Below are 19664 nucleotides of genomic sequence, written 5' to 3'. Positions count from 1 at the left end.
TGCACACTATTCTCACCACTGCTAATAGCTGCTCAGAAGTAGAGAGGCTGAACACAAACTGGCAATTTGGGAAAAAACCCTTAAGAACTTAGCTAAAACATACATAGTGTGAACAGGTTCTAGATGGATTACATATTACTCCCTCCCTCTCCCATATAGCATACTTCTTCCTGCCTCCATGGAAGCTGCTAACAAGGCTGAACAACAATCACCAATCCCAACAAACATCTTCAGTGCACTTCTACCAAATCAGGATAAAAAGCACTTTGTAACAACAACAAGAAATAATTAATCTGTGTTCTGCAACAGTTTTCACTGGGCAGGTTATCTGGTTTCGACTGAACTGCTCTTAGCAGAGCCTGAAAAGTAAGTGGAAGCTCACAGCTAGGGGACGGCCAGCCAGGGGTCCAGCTTAAACACCAAACCCGTAAACTGTGGCAGGAACCACTGAGAGGATGGGTGCAGATAGCAAGCATAACCTATGCCACATACACCTGCGATGGCATTTAGCAGATCTACTAACAGCAGCTTTGTAGACTCAGTATTTAGTGGTATGCGAATACAACGGAGTTAAAACTGCAAATAAAATATGAACACTACTTTCTTGTGGCACCACTTACAAAACTCTTAGCCAAGCAGACATTTTTACTTCTATCTAAGTCACGTAACACCAGACTGCAGCACTACCCCACACTCAAACAGCTCTTCACCAGCAGTAGCTGCTCTTGGTTTGAAATGCAGCTCAAAGTCACACTGCCCTGCTGCTGCTTTGCTTGTGTCAAAACACCTCTCCTTGTACCTCTGGTAATAATCAGCCCCAATTAGGAATTTACTCACCACCGCTGACTGTTTTTGTAGAGGGAACAGCCTGGTTTCAACAAGGAGTGATATAACAAAGGTAATACACAACACTCCCTGCAGTACCTCCTTCTGGCGAAACTCCTGAGCAAACTGTTTAAATTTAGCATTAACTGGTCAAGGTTTTTTCTTCCAGCTGTAGCACTTTGCAGTATTTTATTAAAAAGCCACCCAAAACCAAGCACCCTTTACTCCAGGGCTTAAAGGCATGAGGCAAATGGGACTGCTAGGTCACACAACCGGTACAATCTGGGAAGTTTTACTCAAGTATGCACAAGGCTGAATTGTGCAATTTTGGGGCCACATGGTAGCATCACCATGAAACAGCAGTGCTGTCACCAAGGCTGTGCCAGGAGTCATCGTTCTGAACACTGACACTAGAAGGCGGTACTGCTGAAGTTGTGATGCAGCCTGCATATTCTCATCCTTGTCTCCTGTCGGTACCACTGCACGAGCTCTTACATTCTGGCCTGGTTTGCCTCCAGGGAGCATCAATAACCAGTTTACCTTGGACGTCCAACATATCCTAAGGAAGGCTGCCAAGCGATGGAAGATTCGATTTTCGTATTACTATTATGCAATAGTTACTTTTAGTGTTGAGGCAATCACACAAATGCTGAGCAGACCATTTGTTAAAGCTTCTTCTCCATGAAGGTATCTCAGATTTTTGTACCCTGTGAGCATGACTGACTTTCACAACATGATTCCAGCCACAAAAAAAACATGGTAGATACCTACTAGAAGGGGAGAGGAGCTCTTGGCAGTGTACTGAGTTAGATGGCAGCACCTCAGTAAACTAGAAAGGAAGGAGCAAACCATCCATAAAGAATTCCACTGGGTACAAGAGCAGAGTGATTCCTTCAGTCTGAGAAGCAATTTCAAATCATCATTTCTGATGGGATGTATTCCACCTAAGTATTAACACTACATTCTGAACTGAAAACTAATTTGATTATTAGGGCAAAAAAATATTGAGGGTAATACAACAAACATGAGGCCATTTCCTTGTTTCCGTCACTTTAAACCTTTATCACTTGACTGTGGGATTTTTACAGCAGGGAAAACATTTCAGCTTCCAGGCTTCCGGCAAAGGTTTCTTCAGAATATCATGTGCCCACCTAGCTCTGACTACAGTTTTGTATAACATTCATTCAACTTAAAACCAGATTAATTTCTAAATTCTGCACTTCAAATCAAATACCAATCTTTAATTAGCTTTTTTAGTACAATCCTGACGCTAACATAAGACCTTCTAGTTTTTGAACAATGTCATTTCAACAGAAACAGCCCAGCAATACCTCTTGAAACCACATGGGAGATGGGCAACTATGGACTGGTGGAGTCTCATGATCAGTACCTAGGATTTGGGTCAAGCACTGGGAGAAACCTAAGTACACTATACACTTGATAAAAAAAAAAAACCAAAAACAAAAAAAATCCCCCCCGCCCCCAGTTTTCCAGAATGAAGTTGAAGTCACACTCTGGCAGAGCAAGGAGGATGAACCTGAGCTGGACCTCAGGAACACCTTCTCCTATCAGGTGCATGAGACTGTGACCCCAAAACTCTGAGCCCTCTCCTCTTTTCCTCTGACCCTAGAGAGAAGATACTGCAACACCAAGCACACACTCATCTATCCCTAAATCTCGTCAAGACGACCACAGTGCCTTGATAAAGCAGGTCTCTAGAGGATCCCTTATGTTCTCAATCCATCACTGTGTTAGAGAACAGTGTTACGCCCTCTATACAGCACAGTGACACCAGTATTTCCCTTTAGATAGAGTTGCTATAACAATAGTTTATTCTGTTTATATTTTATCCACTGTATTTCTGAAGCACTACAATTATTCTCAAAAAAAACCCATCTCTTGAACATAATTTTCTTGGACAACTCTACGCTGATCCGAAGACTGTAACTGTTTTTTGGAAACACCTTTGACAATCCAAACCATTGTTGCTCCCTGCGGTCCAAATAATTTAGGCTGGGGAATGCTCCAATTCCTTCCCTAAGTCCTTTCCAAAGCTGTTCTAGAAACTAAATACTTTACTTAAATCTTAAAATAGTCTTTAACAAAAGCAGCCTAATTGAAAACCTAATTCTGCCAACTGATTTGTTGGTGGGGGAACAAGTTTAGAAGTGAGTTTTAACATGACACTGAGGCAGCCCTTTTCAATGTACCCCCTGCCAAGAGATGAGGTGTACTCACAAGTGTAATTCAAAGGGAGATGGATAGATGTATTTAACAACTTCACAATCTTCAGATAGCTTAAGCTAGCTTCGAGGCAAGTCTCATCAATAAACTGAAATAGTTTTAAGTGACATTTGCCATGTGAGCTCGTATCAAACCAGATGGGGGGACACAAAATTTTAATCATAGAAGAAGCCAGCAGAAACAAGAGTTGCTTCCCTTTGCACTTCTGTAAGAAAGGCAGAGGGAGAGAAGCTGGATGGAGGAAAAAAAAAAGAGCTCTTTGCAATCTCCTTCTGACCTACTTCCAAAGTTTTAATATCAGTGACCGCGTGGTGACAACACAGCTGGAAAATGCAGTTTAGCCAAAACATGGCAGATAATGTCTTACTGGGTTGCCCTGATTGAAGGTAACATTAAATAAAAACATTCTTGCAGTGATTCCAGTACCTGGAACAGGACTGAATACCCTTTAGCATAATCTTTGTATTCACTAAACCCAGAACCCAAGAGCAGAGCAGCTGCTTGGTGTCTGCTCTGCAGAATTCAGTGACCGACAAAAGGTTACCTTAATTCAGTGAGATAATCAGCACACATGTACCCGCTACCCAGAGCTCTCCAACCATCTGCAAGGCGGCAGCGCTAACTGCCTATAAAACAACTGGCAGCATGCTGACATGGCCTCACGTCAATGAAAATTCATCTCTTAGCAACAGTCAAAAAGAAGCTGAACTCCCAGAAATATTTCCGATGCATCATGAGCCAACAATTTCTTCTTAAGTGATTTTGATTGCTACTGATCTCCAAACAGATGTCGACTCTAATTGGTAAAATCTATTAAATACATACTTAAAGAAAAGAAAAAAGCCAAGTTGTCATGGCTTAAGATAGCGGTAACAATGGGAGCCAGCATAGCTACGCACAGAAAAGACAAAAGCTACCTCATTTAAAGCTGCCAGCCTTGCAATGATATCAGTAACAGGTAGGTAAACAAAACACATGTGTTTGGGGAAAGGAAAAGTCTGCTATTAAGGCTGTCCTCAGAAACTGAAAGTCTGCTAAAACCCAAGATAAATATCTTCAGGAGAAAAAGCAAAGCAAGAGACTCAAGGTCAAAAACCACTTTAGCTACTAAAATTCCAGTAATATTCCCTACCCTGCTGCATAGGGGTGAGAAAGCTACTCCTGTTCACCCATTAAGAACACTCAGACACAATTAGCTTAATTCAAGGTTAAAATACAAAATTATAAAGCATAAGCTTTACAGGCAAATTCCATGTAAAACTTGAAAGAAAACGTAAAAATAACTTGATTTAGCACAACTCAGTTGTAATGGCAAGCTAACAAACAAATCAGTGCTGCCCCAAGATAGAAATTGAGAAAGGGAAAAAGCATGTTCTCAGCTGCATCAGCAGCTCTTGTCTAGAAACCAAGTCTTTCAGAGGTCTCTTCAGAATACATGCGAACCCAATCTTGAGAAGAGAACAATATTGGTCATTAAGATTCAGGTTTAGGTTAGCCGATTATGGGCAGTTCTGTTCAGAACTAGGTATGGACAATTGAATAAGGTATGTTCACACAATGAAGCCTTTAATATCCAGCTTTTGCTTGTTTGTTTTCTTAAGTAAAATAGAACCGCCAGCTGTCAGTCCTGCTTCTCTAATAAAGTCAACTCCACCAAGCTTACTGATACAAAATCAGATGAATTGGTTCTATTTCTAGTGTAACTCTGAAAATTACCAGCACCGTTTCAGTAACAGGCAGAAAGCTCCAAACAAACATGCTGGAAGTGTTGCTGAAGAGGGCATAGATAGCAATGAGAAAGAGAGGTACAAAACCAAATTCCCCCTCCCACCATCAGGATGTTGCAGGTGACATTAAACAGAATCCATCAATCCCGAGCTGAACAGCCACCTCATTATTTCCTTACATTCACAGGCAGAATTGAGGTTCCATCTTGAATTCAAAGCAGTATAGGAACACAAGGAAAAGATTTCTCCAGTGGTTTATTGTTCTAAAGACTCCTACTACTGATCTCACGTTCAACTCTTAAGGGACTTCCAAAATTCTTCACTGAAAAGCAGAGAACACCTGCAAGATGAGCACCTGCTCCTGGGTTTGTAAACACAGTGAAAATATGGCCCATCACCACAGAAACACTAAGCAGCAAAGCCCAGAACAGAGCTTGTGTTTTTAGATTCCTTGTTCTTGAACAGCTCCCAGTGAATGTAAAGCAGAACCAACTGAAGGCACAATTCTTTTCACTACCTACTGCATTCCATGTTTTGTCCAGGATAAATTATCTTTGGCATTTAATCACAAGAGAGCAAAGTGAAACGCATAGAGGAGGAACTGCTTGTCTACAGAGGAAGTGGTTCCCTTTACAAGTGTAGTAGTTTAAACCATTAAAAGATGTAAGTACCAATACTTTCCTTCCTCAAGAGTGGTACATCAAGTGACCTGGCAGAAGAAATTCTTTACAATGGCCACAGAAGAACAAGCCACTGCTCCAGAACTTTTTCCTGTAGTTAACTAATGCACGCTGCTCTCTGAACTGAGAATCTACCCTCTGACTGCCTTTCTCTAGCCATTTCTTGACTGATCTGTTGATCATTTTTATCGCTTCAGAAAACATGTAACATCCAAAATCCCCAAATGAAAGCTGGCTTTGCCAAATCAGCAGAATGTGTGCTAAATAGGAAAATAAATATAAATTGTTTACTACACAATTTTTCAGCAGCAGAGAAACATCAATATCTGTAAAACAGCACTGAACATTTTCAGTGGCATTCAGTTTTCATAACTGGATAAAGAGGGAATGGGGGAGAGATGAGCAGTTCAAGGCAGAGCAAGACTATCCAAATCAAAACCCACCACATTTATGTTTAAGCCCGTTGTTTACTACATAACCTCCATGTGTGTATTTATAAACTAACGAAACTCTTGCTTGCAAGAGCCAATCCACCGTCCACTCTCTCTACCACCAACATATTCCTGTAACTTGACTCTTACAGCAGGTACAGCTAGTGTTCCGAGGACAAGAGGACACACACAGCAGGAATTGAAAGCTGAGTACACATTCAATCCATAACAGAAGGGAGGGATACATCAGCCTTTATAACCCCAGAACTTGTTAACTGACAACTGTTAAATTCAGTGATTATAATGGAGATTACTTTAGTGTTCAGAATGTTTTTAGGTTTATCAAGCACTGCCTTTGAACTGTATTTTTGTATAACCCCTTTGCTAACCACTGCTCAGTATCCACTGATCCTGTGCACTTCAGAGAATTCCACAGCACCTGCAGGTTATGTGTGGAGTTGGTACTTTCGGCATTTCAGGAGGTATAGGGTCAGCAGAGAAATGAGGCAGCGCAGCTGCACCCAACTCATCCCAGAACTCCAAGAGCAAGAGCTACCAGCAGTGAGGCACAGGCCACCCTTCCAAGAAATTCAGGTGTCTTGTGAACAGAGATAATGAGAAGTGCAAATATGAGAGTTAGTGGGTGGCCAAGTAACACCAACATTCCTCAGCCTTCTGTCACCATGAAGATGTTACAAGGGGAGAAACAGAGTCTGTCTCTAAAGACAACAGTATTTTACAGATAAACAAAGTTAAAGCCTGGGTTTAATTTTCCTGTTTTCACAGCTCCGTCTGCAGTCTCCTCAGCTGCAGCACACAGACACTTACAGAAAACTCACCCACCACTGCTTCTGGGGCAAACTCACCCGCAGGACCACAGACTCCTCATAAAGCCAGTTCCAGTGAGGCATTAGGAATACCCTTTACATATAAGTAGTCAAGGTACATTGTGTAGCACTTCCTTTCTGCCTGACTCTTCTGTTTGTGCTCAGTGGAAAGGCTATAGGCCAGAGGGAACAAGGTAGAGCAGGTGAAGAGATCTCAGCCAACAGTCTCATGTTGCCTGCCCACAAGAAGGCAGGAAACTGAAAAACTGCACAGTGAGGAGCCGGGATGCCAAGAAAGCAATTCTCTATAGATTGGCCCTTTGCCTGAAAGACAGAAGGAGGAACACCCCATGTCTGCACTGGCACAAGTTACACACCAGAAAACTGAAATTCAACCCATGCCAAGTTACACTTCGAAAAGCTACATGTACATAGGCCACTGAAAACAACATTAGATAGGAGTTCAGAGTACAAAAAGTTAATAAAACAAGTTTGGTTTTGCATGAAAGTCAGCTTAGAAAGACAAACTGAAGGTGAAAGGAGAGGGTAATAAAAATGGCCATGGCAAGATTCAGATGGAAACAACTACTGATACTGTTGCTGGGCTGTTCAGGAGAACCAAGAAAACACAGTATGGATTAAGCCATCTCTGTTGGCACCGGACCTGCTGAAGTACATCCCAAGTAGTAAATATCCTGAATGCAGCAGAGATGCAACCACTGGGATATGTCACACTTTCTCACAAACCTCTCAAAGCGTTACAGCAGCCATTTGCCTCTTCACTTTTAAACTTGAATACGTCCTGTCAAATTATGCCTAAAAACAAGTAAATAAAGAGCTGTCTGCAGCCTACAAACACTCGCTTCTTCAGATTTATGTTGTTATGCTCAGGCAACAGCAAACACCTCAGACCTAGCAGGTCTCACACCGTTCTGAAACTACAGAACCTTCCTAGTGCCTGTCCAAGTGACAAGGAAAACAAGGAATGCCACCGCACACACCGCCAGTACTGCCATTCTACAACTGACACTATTTCAGATATATTAAACCCCCATTTAAAGGCTAACCATAACTTTTAAATACCACTTCACTGCTGCACTTCCAGAAGGGAATTTTAATGCACCAAAGGCTTATCGAAGAGCTCAGTATCACCCAACACATTCAGGTTGGTTCTTCTCTCTGTTCACACCTTTCCCCACTCCGTTACTGGTTTTTACACTGCATTTTCTGATGAACAGAGTCATACAGCCCTTTTCAGAAGATGCTGGGCTAGAGGAGGTGTGAAGCACAAGAGAGAAGATATCTCGGCAAGATACTCTGAACAGAAGGAAGAACACATAAGAGCAGTTAAATTGTTAAAACTAGCTCTGCGCTGCAACAGAGTGAAGTGTGCAAGATTGAACCACTGAGCAACAAATTTCCTTCTTCTGCTTTCTTGTGCGCATAGCTTTGGGGTTTTTTTATTTGCAGGAAAGGAAAAAAAACATTACAAGTCTTCATCCTAAAGGACAGCATGGTTTTGTTCCCCTTTCTTGTTGAGGCAGCACCAATTCTGGCAAGGGACAGGTCAGTTCCTTCAAAACACCAATTTAAGATTTTAAAATAGGCATCTTTGGAATGTGCTCAGATTCAAGCTACCTGTCCACATCAAGTAAGCATCTACCTTAATGTAATCATTGCAGTACTCAGGATAACCATGATGTCCTTGTGAAGTGTAATTTACACTACTCATTATACTTTATAGGATGTACAGCCTAGATACCATGCAGCTGATGACAGCTACTGCCCTTCCAATGGAACTTTCCAGGGTAACATTTAGAAGGAAACACTGTCCTTACACAAATGTTTCCCTCCAGGCCTATGGATAACAGGAAGAAACACAGCAATACAATCTATATTTCTGTAACTACCTACAGCTCATTCTACACCTGATGAAACAAGAGGACTACATCCACTTGCACTGGATCGCTCAGTTAGTATGAAGAAAAGCAGCTCCATTTTATCACCACCACCAAGAGGAAAATTCAGCACTCCCAGCCCGTGTTTCACCCAAGTATTTCATTGCATGTGAACCTCTCAGAACCTCACATAGCATTGTTAAGGCTCCGGGTCTTAAAGCTAACTTCAGCACCACTGCCCTGCAGTCATGGCTGTCTCCTCCATGCACTGGATGCTCTGGTGCCTTTGACAGGACGGAAGGGGAGAGAGTGGAGGCAGAGCCAAACAAAAAGATCCACACCAAAACAGATAACACACACAGGCAGTACTCCATCTCTTCCAATCATCTTTTACTCACTCAGGAAGAAAGCTTCCCAGTCTGTATTTGGTACAAGCGTAAGAGTTCCACTTGGCTCACAGAGCTCTGCTGCACTTCAAACGCACTAACCCTCTCAACGGTCTCATCTGGACGAGATGGTCATTATGCACTAAGAGAGTCAGTTGCTCAAATTTCTGCAGTCATCTAAGCAGATTTCTGCACATGCTCCTGTTCTTTCTTCTTCTCAAGGAAAGGCTACAGAAGAAATATTTGAACTTCACCTCTTGTATTTAAAAACAAAGAAACCCACACAATCGAAGAGCCACCCAAACAAACAAACAGCTCGTAACCTTTGCTGGCTATATAAACAGCCAAAGAAACTGTAAAACACACTGGTCCCTTCAAAGGCTCCTCATGACTGAGAGATGCCAGCTGGCTGCACTTTATTGCATAGAACTCAGGAAATAACCCTGACATGCCCCATACCGCCCTGAAACACTTCCAATAAAAACAACTCAGTAGTTTCCTTCCAGTGTCCTTCTGCTCATCCACGAATTCCCATCAATTTCAAATGAGCATGCAATCACATCCCAGTAACTGACACCAGGTTAGTTTCAGAACAGCCCTTTACATGTATTTAAAGCCATGCTGCTTGAAAACCAGCAAAACCCCTGGATTTAAACCAAGTCTCTCTACATTTGCGCAGTGACCTGTGCCACACCTTGTACAACCAAGCAGTGCACTTTGCTGATACGCAACTACCAATTCACCAACCTCACAGCAGAACTGGATTTGTCACAAAAAAAAAAAAGTGTATACCACACAGTTTTTAAACACACAAGTCACACTGCTAATTTTGAGGCACCCAAATGGAAGCTCATATCTTGCCAAAGTACTTGCTAGAGAACAGATTTGTTTGGCTAACTTGCAGAAGACAGATTTATCCTTCTACCAGCATTTTAGTGTGGCAGTAATGGTTCTTTCAGCACTGCGACCCAACCAACGTTCCTTGTGATGGATGCCGGTCCCAGCAAGTCGCCTAACAAGGGAGCCTTGTTTCCACAGAATTCACGCGAAACATGACAGTATTAAACTATTCTGACTGCTCAGTCCTCCAGCCTTCAAATTCTTCATGCCGCTAGAGTATCAGAAATACAGAAGAACCTCTGAAAGTGCTTAAACAACTGACAGCTTTATCACTACAAATAATTAAATCTTTACAGTGTGTGGCTAAAGCAGTAATTGCACAGTAAGCAACACTTCTGAACTTCCACTCTGATTATTGGGTGTGAAGCTCCATGCATCCTTTGAATACCAAAGAAGTCCAATTTGACAGAAATGGATAGATATAAAAGCCATCACATTTAACGCATATTTAGAGGAGCTCCCAAAAATCAACCTACAGCCACCAGCATTTGTAGTATCACCTCTGACAGTTCTGCAACTGTTCTTGTAAACATCACTAGGTATTTCTTTCACAAACACTTTCTACTCTGCGCCCTCCAGTGCCTTATGCTCAGCTGAAGGAAAAAGGCCAGGGAAAACAGTCATTATGCAGTTTGTAGAAGGAAAGACTAATAGCAAAGCTGTCTGGTTTATTCCATGCCAATATGAACAGCCACCAAACCTGACCACTGAGAAGTGGGGAAAAAAACAAAACAAAAGAAACAGACAACCAGCTTACACAAATTCTAAGCAGCCCAATTCAAGTAGAACAGGTAGCTGTTTTTCCAAGCACCCTGAAAATTCAAAACACACTTCACCATCCTAAGTGGGGAATGATCAAAGAATGCCTGCAGACACATCTTTGACACCACCTTTTCATAAACACAGCAGTAACTGACTTCTTCCCCAAGGCTTAAACCCTCTGAATAATTAACCTGAAAACAAGGCCCAAGTAATGGCAAAAAAAACTAAACGCTACCATGTAGCAGTCCAACAAGCCTGACCTAGGAGGAGGATTCTGAAGTTTAGTTGAGTTTGTCACTCTGACACCTTCACTCACAGTCCTAGAACATTTACATTGACTCCAGTTCTTATTAACTGCAGTTTTACAGCTTGGTATCCACATACAATTATCTTTAAAAACAGTTATTCTAACAGTCTCAAATACCCAGAGTTCTGGCAGTATTCCAGGTGATGACTGAACTGCAAGAAAATCAGGACATCCCAGTGTGAAACAAAGGTAAAAGACCACAATTGAATCACACCCCAGATTTCAGCAACACCAGACTGCCAGGCAGTACAGAACACTCTCACACCTCGAGGACAGCACCCACAGCTGTACTCTTCCCTGCTGCTCTGTTCATCTACTGCAAATCCAGAGCACAAGCCATCCTACACAGAATGGCAGGACGCAGCCATCCAGGTAACCTTCCTTTACCAGAACCAATGTTGCGTGGATCTTTGACACACACCCTCACTCGGACATGGTGGAACGAGCAAATAGAGAACAAGAATCATTTTTGTGCTAGGTAAATAAACAATGAGAATCATTTTTTGTTACTACATTTGCTCTGATTTTGCAGACTTACCTGGTCTTTTTCATGGGGCAGAAGGCTGACAGGCGGAAGAGAAGCCGGGAAAGTGCTGGAGTACTTTGGCGCTCCCTTGCTTTCCAAACTGCCGTAATTCACTCTGTACTGAGGGCCATCCTTCAGTAATCTCCCATTGTTCACAGCGCGCTTAGCCCCCAGACGCAACCTCTGCTGAAAGGCAGGGTTGTTGAAAATACTTGCTAGGTCATTTTGACTTCTCAAATACTTCTCTATGTTTTTCAGGGAGGAGCCATTTGGTTCCTGAAGCCCTTCAATCGCTCTTCTCAAGAGTTTGTTCCAATCCACGTTTCGAAGCTCATTACAAGCTCCTCTAGATCCTTTAACAGATTTAGGAATAGTGCCAGGTTTAACCGATGAAAACCGTCCAGGATTATCTGGGTCCTTGTAGGACGCAAGGCCTTTGTTGGTAACTTTAAGAATAGAACCATCTTGAACGCTAAGTTCCAACTGCTCCGAAACAGTCTTCTTATCTAATCCATGGGAAGCACAAACAGCATGACAGATTCTCTCTTCAGAAGGCCTTTGCTTTTGCTTTTTAACTTTTTGTATAGCCTCAAGAATCCACTCCGTATACAGAGGGTTGGCAAGTTTTACCATGGTTGACCAGTAATTGTTTCCAGCCAAGGGTTACCCATAGAGGTTCCTCCTTATCCTTCCAGCCAATCTTTCAGAGGCTGGTCACACCTCAAACACAAACCAAAGGATTCCATACACTGCTTGGATGCATCTCAAAAACACCCATCCTGAAGAGTCGGAAACATAAGGAAGTATCTGCCGACTGAAACTTCCAAACACTTTACAGTCATGGAAAGGTAGAAAGGATTCATTCACGATGATACTGGCACATCCTTACAAGAAAGTTGGTGCAACCTTTAAAAAGAAAAAAGGAGGCAGGGAAAGAACAGAGTTAATGCTCACATAGTAAACAGAAACAATTCAGATGTGCACCCGTACTGTAGATGCTGCAGTACGCAAAAACCTTAGTGAGATTACGTTAACACTTGCCAATTCCCACCCCACACAAAACAAGTCATCATTAAGTCCTCCCACTTCTCAGTGTTCAGTGGATTTGGATTCCCTGACCTCCGTCACCCCAACGCTTAACCAACTGCTGACTTGTTGGATGATTTCCATTCAGCCAGCCAGCAATCTGAAAATACTCTCTAAAACAAATCATTTCTAGCCCCACTGGTACAAGAAAATTACTGTCTGCTTGGGTTATACACACACAAAAAAAAAAAAAAATCAACCAAAAGCAATCCTCAGCTGAGGAAAGTCAAATTATTAACCACTGCCATTTCATACACTACAGTGTCTAAGTGCCGTGCCATGTGTTCATTATACAATTCAGTCAAGTCAAACGCAGAACGTCAGAACTGAGTTACTGGTGCAATGTCCTTCACTAACACCTAGAGCTCCAGGACAGGCAGGAGTTGCAGCACTCCTCGTTCTCCCGTGTGCAGCAAGGAGGCACAAAAGTCTTACACAAACTCTCAGGGACAGAAACGAAGATGGAGTAACAGGAGGCATTTTCTCACAAATACACTGCAGCATGGAGACACATAGAGGTCATACTGACAAAATATGTTTGGGTGACTCACAGCTTAACAAACAATTTTCTTTACTTATTACGAAATATATCACTCAAATAGAAAATTCAGTGGTGGCAAAAGCTTATAAAAGAAACCTGAACAAACACAAAGGATTCAACTCATTCTGCAGGACAATACATGGAAAAATATGTTTTTTAAAAAGTCACAAAAATTTGACTAAAACAGTAGTCACCTACTGAATACATAAATATATTTGATGTATTTGTTCTTCCTGCTACGAAATGTGAGGAAGAACGTTTGTAGACATTAACAGAATTGCATACTTACTTGAAATCAAAGGAAAATAAAAGCCAGAAGAGGACAACCTTCATTCTCAATAAATGGGTTGTCTTGTAAAGCAGAAGATTCACCAGTTCCACAGCAAAACAGAAAACTGAGTTAATCCGAAACTACGTTTATAAAGCTATGGCAATGATACTACTGCCAGTAATATTTATGATTACACAAGTCTCGGACCTCAATTTTATTAATTTATTCAAGTGGTCTTGCATTTCTATCATGTTTAAAACTTGAGTAATTTATAAACAGGAAAAGAAAAAGAATCAATGCAGTCAGCTATTTTCAACTTGTTAAAAAGATTCTTCTGCAGCTGTGAATAGAATGAGTACAGAAAACATTTTCAGTCCCACACCTTCTCCTCCCTCTACCCCCTCAAAAATCTCTTCAAATATAAACTCTCGGTAATCTTTCATACATTATTAAACCTACACAGCAGGATTAGTAACAAAAGAGCAGCTGGTTATTGCTGAATGCAGAATTCTTCTGTATCCCAAAGGCAGAAATATTAATCGACTCAGTTTATCTACTTGTCATTCTTGGGTTCGATTGACATTGGGCATTTTCTGATTTACAAACACAAAAGTTCACCTGTTGGAATGAGAAGAGACATGACTGGTACAAACACAGGGCCTGAATGTTTGGCTTTCATACTGAGCCCTGTTGATATATATGGATTGGTTCCTGTTTCTCACTTCCAGTCTGTATTCACACACATTGTATTTGATAACAGTTCTGTGTATTTCTAGTATTTGCAATAAAAAATAACTTGCTCTATAAACAGACTTTTTAATTTAATACAGCTAGCAAAACCCATTCTTCCCCTAACAGCATTGTTTATATTCACTGTTTTCAGATCATTCCAAAATAACACTATAACTGCAAAATGCTGACAAATACAGGGAAGAAAAAAAGTTTCCATGGTATTAGAAATCCTACAGATCTTCTCAACTCCAACACTGAAAATACAAAAACACAACAAAGCAGAATTATATACATAGTGGAAGCTCGCTCACATTCAGACCATCTTATGTGCGCTGCCTACGGATTCTGAAGTTCTCTGTAGCTACATGTCAAACCCCCGATTCCTAAAAAGCTAGTTTTGAGTTCAAAAGTTATTCAGTTTGGCTGTTTTGCCATGTGTCTTCATGAAGACAGTCAGTACTTAATTAAACACTGGACGCTGCATTTGCTGAGTCAGATGGACTTGCTCAGTTTTAAACCAACTGCAGTACTGTTATGTCAAATTTCATACAAGCAACCACGTCAGTTCCACTAAACTCCAGAGCACATAGTGCAGGGTCTGTTCCAAGCACCTGGATGCCGATGAGCATTTCAGTATAAACTTGTGGGTTACAGGAATTTTTATTGGCCAGTGACTGTGGCCAATGGTGAGCATAAACCTTTATCTTCATGTATGGTCTGCTGCTGGTACAGGAATTCCACAGCAATATACATTCAGAACTACGTTTTCACTTATTTACTTTAAACTCCCCATGTGCAATACACCCCTGCACACTCACGCCTGCTAAATCAACACCAGTGGCACACACCAGCAGCAGCAGAGAGTCCCCAAACACAAAGGATAGGGTATTCCAAGAGAAAAATACATCTTAAATTCACCCCTTCCAACAAAATCTAAGCCTGTTCTGCATTACAAACCACGCAGAACTCCTCCAATCCAATTCTGGAATAATTTTGCCACAACCCAGAGCTTCCGTTCCTCTGCAGTTTTATGGCATATGTACTCAGAGTGCAGCACCCTGACCTCCGCCACCGACACGACAAGGTCTGCTACATGTGAGACTCGGAATCACCTCTTAACAAACACCTCTGCCAGAAATGCAGTTCAGCTCGGGGATCCTGGAGCTGCAAGTTAAGGAGATCTTTCATAAATCAAGTTCAGACAGGTGATCCAGAGACACGGACATACACACACAGAGTGACTGGATAAAGACCAACAAACCACTTTGGAAACAAACTCTCCAGATTCAGCATAAGAGGCTGCACAGAAGCTCAAAACAACATTCAGGTTTCTAAGTTGAGAGGTTAATTTCACCAAAACCACAAAAAGGTGGTCATACATCATTTAACACAACAAGCATGATGCTTACCCTAGCCCATTTTAGGAAATATCAATCTTTTAGGAGCGATTATCAATTAGTAGCAGGCACTCAAGTCTATTAATTTTCCTCCCCCTGTAATTAAAAAACTTTTCATCAAACTCTCAGCAGTACCCATCCAATCACAGATCAGATTTTGCAGACAGTTATGTGCACAGGACCACTTCCAAGTTTATGGCAACAGTGATTAAAGCTCTTCCTATACTATAGGTCATATTTCAGCTTCTACGCTCTGTGGTATCTTATTGTGAAAATAAGAACACTTGATGAAGTTTGACTTCATCGCATGACTGGCCAAGTCTGTTAACAGCCTTGCTACCAAAGAGCTGCAGAACACAAGGATTCGGAAGGTAAAGTACCACATATTACCCTTAAAACATGAAAGGCCAGCTCTAGTCAAGGCTTGTCCCTTCACCCAAGTCATAAATCATCAGATAAACACAGAGATGTTGCAAAATTGCAGCTTGGGGTTTAGAATGAATGCAAATACGTCCTTTATAAAGCGCACACCTATTATACAGCTGATTCTAATTAATGAATGCACTGACTGAACATGTCAATCTTGAGTGTCATCAGTAATCCTATAATCCTGTAATGAGGTCTTTTTTAGACTGAACTAGTATCTGGAATTATTTCCCAGTGATCCAGATTGAGAAAATAAGCTGTGAGTCAGAGAGACAAAGGCAATAAAAAGTTAGCTATGTTTCCCCCTCCCAAAAAAAAAACCAAAAACCAAAAAACCTAAAAGTCATTACACAGGGATCCAAAAGCACTTCACAAAACACAATGTAAAGCCTGTTTCGGAGAAAAATCCACTTTGGCTGTCTTGAAGATAAAAGCAGTTAAACTTTTCAAAGCTGAGGTCAACACAGCTGTGACAAAAGAAACCCAAAAAAACAAAACCAGAGGGAGGAAGTGGGGGGGGAGGAGGGGGTGACAGCAGCGCGTGCAACTCGGCAGTGACCTGTGCTGCACAGCTCCCTCCCGCTCCCTCCTACCTGCTCCGCACACCCGCGGGAGCGGCGGCAGCAGCCCGGCTCTCTGCTGCAGCGTCAGGGTCAGGTAAGGATTGCAGCAGAGGAGGAGGAAGGAGAGGAGACTGCCATGGCGTTCAGGAAGCTTTTTGCCATTTTTCTTCTCTCCAAGCCATTATTCCGAATTACGCAGCTAATCAACTCACTATTCCACCCCCGTCTTAATTAACGACGCCAAAGAGGCAAGACACACGTTTCCCCACCGCAAAATACACGCACCTACATAGAGGCAGAGAGAAAGCAGAGCCCAGCAAGGACTCCAGCACACACGACGCGTAAAATCACTCAGATAGTGAAGCCAGCTACCGTGTCATTCTCGATTTCAGTAGGAAGGACAATGACACACACACACAGTTTAGAAAGACAAACGAGGACACATTACAGTAACTTCCAAACTGCCCCCGGAGCCCCGGGGATGGATCGGTACCTGCGTGCGGCTCTGCCGAGGGGCTCGCCGGTCTGAGACAGCGCCGCGAACCAGCTCCGAGCGCGGCAGCAGCGGCGCCGCCGGGGGAGGCACCGACACCGGCAGCGACACCGGCAGCGAACCCACCCTCCCACCCTCCGCCGGGGAACTTCTCGGCACTTTAAATCTGCTGCTGCGGAACAGCGGGGAGCACGGGAGGGCGACGTTCGCTGCCGGCGGTTGACCCGGGAAAGGGGATCACGGAAAACGCCTCTTCTCGGGAGGGCGATTTCCAGCAGAAGGGGGCGAGCAGGTTCCTTTCAGGGCTCGGTCAGACGGGAGGTCCGGGCAAGGTGCGAGCATCCGCACCGCGGCTGTTGGGGTTCGCATCCCCCTCTCCGCCTCGCCCAGCACGCCCAAGGCTTCGCAGCACCCAGGCACTGACGGCGAGACAGGGCCGGGGCTGCCTCCCCAGCCTTCCTGCGGGGTTTTCCAGCCCGGGGGAGGCCGAGCACCTGCACCCGCCGCTACCGCCCCCCACCCCGGGGCGCCCGCGGCACCGCCCCCGGGGGCAGTGATGGTGCCGGTCCCCTCTCCCTCCCCGCGGAGGCAGGGGTGGTACCGCCCCCCCCGGGGGGGCAGCGCTGGTGCCGACCCCCACTACGGGAGGCCGTGGTTAATTCTTACATCGGCGCCGGTCCCCCCCAGCCCCGGGGAAGCGGCGGCACCGCCCCCCCCATCCCCGCGGGGCAGCGCTGGTGCTTGTCCCCGCGCTCCCCTCGGGGGTACCGCCTCCCCCCGCGCAGGGGAGCGGCAGCGCTGTCTCCCCCCCGCGGTGGTACCGCCCGCCCCCCGCGGGAGGCAGCGGCAGAGCCGGTGTGTGTGTGTGTCCCCCCCCCGCGGGTGCGGCGGTGGTACCGGCCTCCTCCCCCCCGGTACCACTCACCTCAGCGGGCCCGGGGCCGGGGGAGGAGCCTCCTCCGGGCGCCGCAGCGGCTCCCCCTGCTGCCGGCTCCGCCGCCCCCCGCCGCCGCCGCCGCCGCCGCGCCCCCGCCGCCTCGCCTCACCTACGCCGCCATTTTGTTTCGCCCCGTTGTACTTAACGTGAATCCGACATGACACCGATTACGGCCCAATGGAGTCTCATTAGAACCTCACCTACCCCCGCGCCCCGCCCCGCGCGCGCACTGGCCGCGCGCCCTGCCCGTCAGCCGCCCCCCCACCCCGCGGGCCGCGTCACGGCGCGCGCCACGCCCCGCCCGGGCCCGCCCGCCGCCATTGGCCGCCGCCGCCGCCACACAAGCCCGCGGCGGCCCGCCCCGCCCCGCCGCCGCCGGAGGCGGGAGCTCTCGCCAACCCGCTCTCCCGTTGGCCGCCGCCGCCGCTCCACCCGCTCCCGAAGTTTGTCGGGAGGGCGATCGCCGCCGCCGCCGCCGAGCCGGGGCGGGCGGGCGCGCGACACGCACTCGTAAAGCGGCCCTTAAAGCACCGAGCGTGGCTCGCGCGCCGGCCGCGCGGGCGGGCGAGAAAAGGGAGAGGGCGCGCGGGCGGCAGCGTCTTCCTCCCCGCGGGCACCCGCCGAGGGAGGGCGACGGTGACAATGACTCCGCGCGCGGCTCCCCGCGAGTTTCGCCCTGCGAAGCGCGGCGGCTCCTCCGCGTGTGTGTGTGTGTGTGTGTGTGTCTCCCCTCCGCGCCCGCCACACGCGCGCACACCCAGATCTGCGAAGGGAACAGCCGCCGCGGTGGAAGCGCCGCGATTGTCACAAAAAGCGGCGCCGCTTGCTGCCCCCGGCGCTCCCCCGCCCGCCGACACGTGCCGCAGCCTCCCGGGCGGAGGGCGGCGATGCCCGCGGGCTGTCACCGCCGCCGAGCTGACCTGCGGTGCGGGATCGTCCCCGCGCGGCGCCGTGACCTCCTTTCTCTGCCCGGTTCCTGCGGAATGCGCTGCCCCTGAAACGCGATCGCGGCTCCTCTCCCTCCCTCTCTTCCCTCCCTCCCTCCCTCTCTTCCCTCCCTCCCTCTCGCTCTCTCTCCTCGCTCGCTCTCTCTCGCTCTCCTTCCCTGCCTTCTCGCTCTCTCTCTGCAACCAGAGCCGGGAACACAACAACAACACGGCCTCCCCCCGCCCCCTTCCCCAAACACACGCGCACCGGAGAGACCCGGCGGGCGAGGGGGCGGGGGGAATCCCCGGCCCCGAGGGACGCGGTTACCCCTCGGCCGGAGGCGGGGAGCGCCGAGCCTGCCCTCCGCCTCGCTGCTCTTCTCGCTCCCCGGCGCGGCCAGGTGGACGGGAGGAGCGGGCACGGGAGCGTCCGGCGGGGGAGGGGGAGCCGCCGCTCGGCGTGCATTTACCGGGATTAAAGCGCCCGGTCCCACCCAACCCCAGCCCAGAATCGCAGAACGACCCGAGTTGGAAAGGACCCTCAAGTCCAACTCCAGTCCCTGCACAGGACAGCCACATTCACACCGTGTGGCTGAGGGCATTGTCCAAACGCTTCTGGAACATTGTCAGGCTCAGCACCTTGACTGCTTCCCTGGGGAGCTGTCCCAGCGCTCCACCACCCTCTGGATGAAGAACCTTTTCCTAATGTCCCACCTAACCCTCCCCTGGCACGTCTCCCTGCCATGCCCTTGGTCCTACCGTTGGTCACCAGAGTGAGA

At 46.2% G+C, this 19664-nt stretch overlaps 1 protein-coding gene across 6 annotated transcripts in view; it reads right to left on the bottom strand.

Moving 5' to 3' along the window:
* Positions 1 to 18989, bottom strand: part of KAT6B (lysine acetyltransferase 6B) — a 92105-nt gene extending 73116 nt beyond the window's left edge. For 4 of the 6 annotated variants that reach the window (XM_069863435.1, XM_069863440.1, XM_069863439.1 and 1 more), the window contains exons 1-2: positions 18880 to 18989; positions 11526 to 12419 (exon numbers count right to left, since the gene is read on the bottom strand). In XM_069863435.1, coding sequence (XP_069719536.1) covers positions 11526 to 12146 — 621 coding nt within the window. In that variant the 5' untranslated portion in view covers positions 12147 to 12419; positions 18880 to 18989. Of the gene's footprint in view, positions 1 to 11525; positions 12420 to 17947; positions 18049 to 18068; positions 18176 to 18879 lie in introns of those variants that run through there. The other 2 variants (XM_069863436.1, XM_069863437.1) reach the window with 2 other exon arrangements.
* Between the last annotated feature and the right edge of the window lie 675 nt (positions 18990 to 19664).

The sequence above is a fragment of the Phaenicophaeus curvirostris genome, chromosome 9 (genome assembly GCF_032191515.1).
Source record: "Phaenicophaeus curvirostris isolate KB17595 chromosome 9, BPBGC_Pcur_1.0, whole genome shotgun sequence".
In the NCBI taxonomy this organism is placed as follows: domain Eukaryota; kingdom Metazoa; phylum Chordata; class Aves; order Cuculiformes; family Cuculidae; genus Phaenicophaeus; species Phaenicophaeus curvirostris.
The sequence above is the reverse complement of the archived record's forward strand: the minus strand, read 5'-3'. Positions and strand labels throughout refer to the sequence as shown.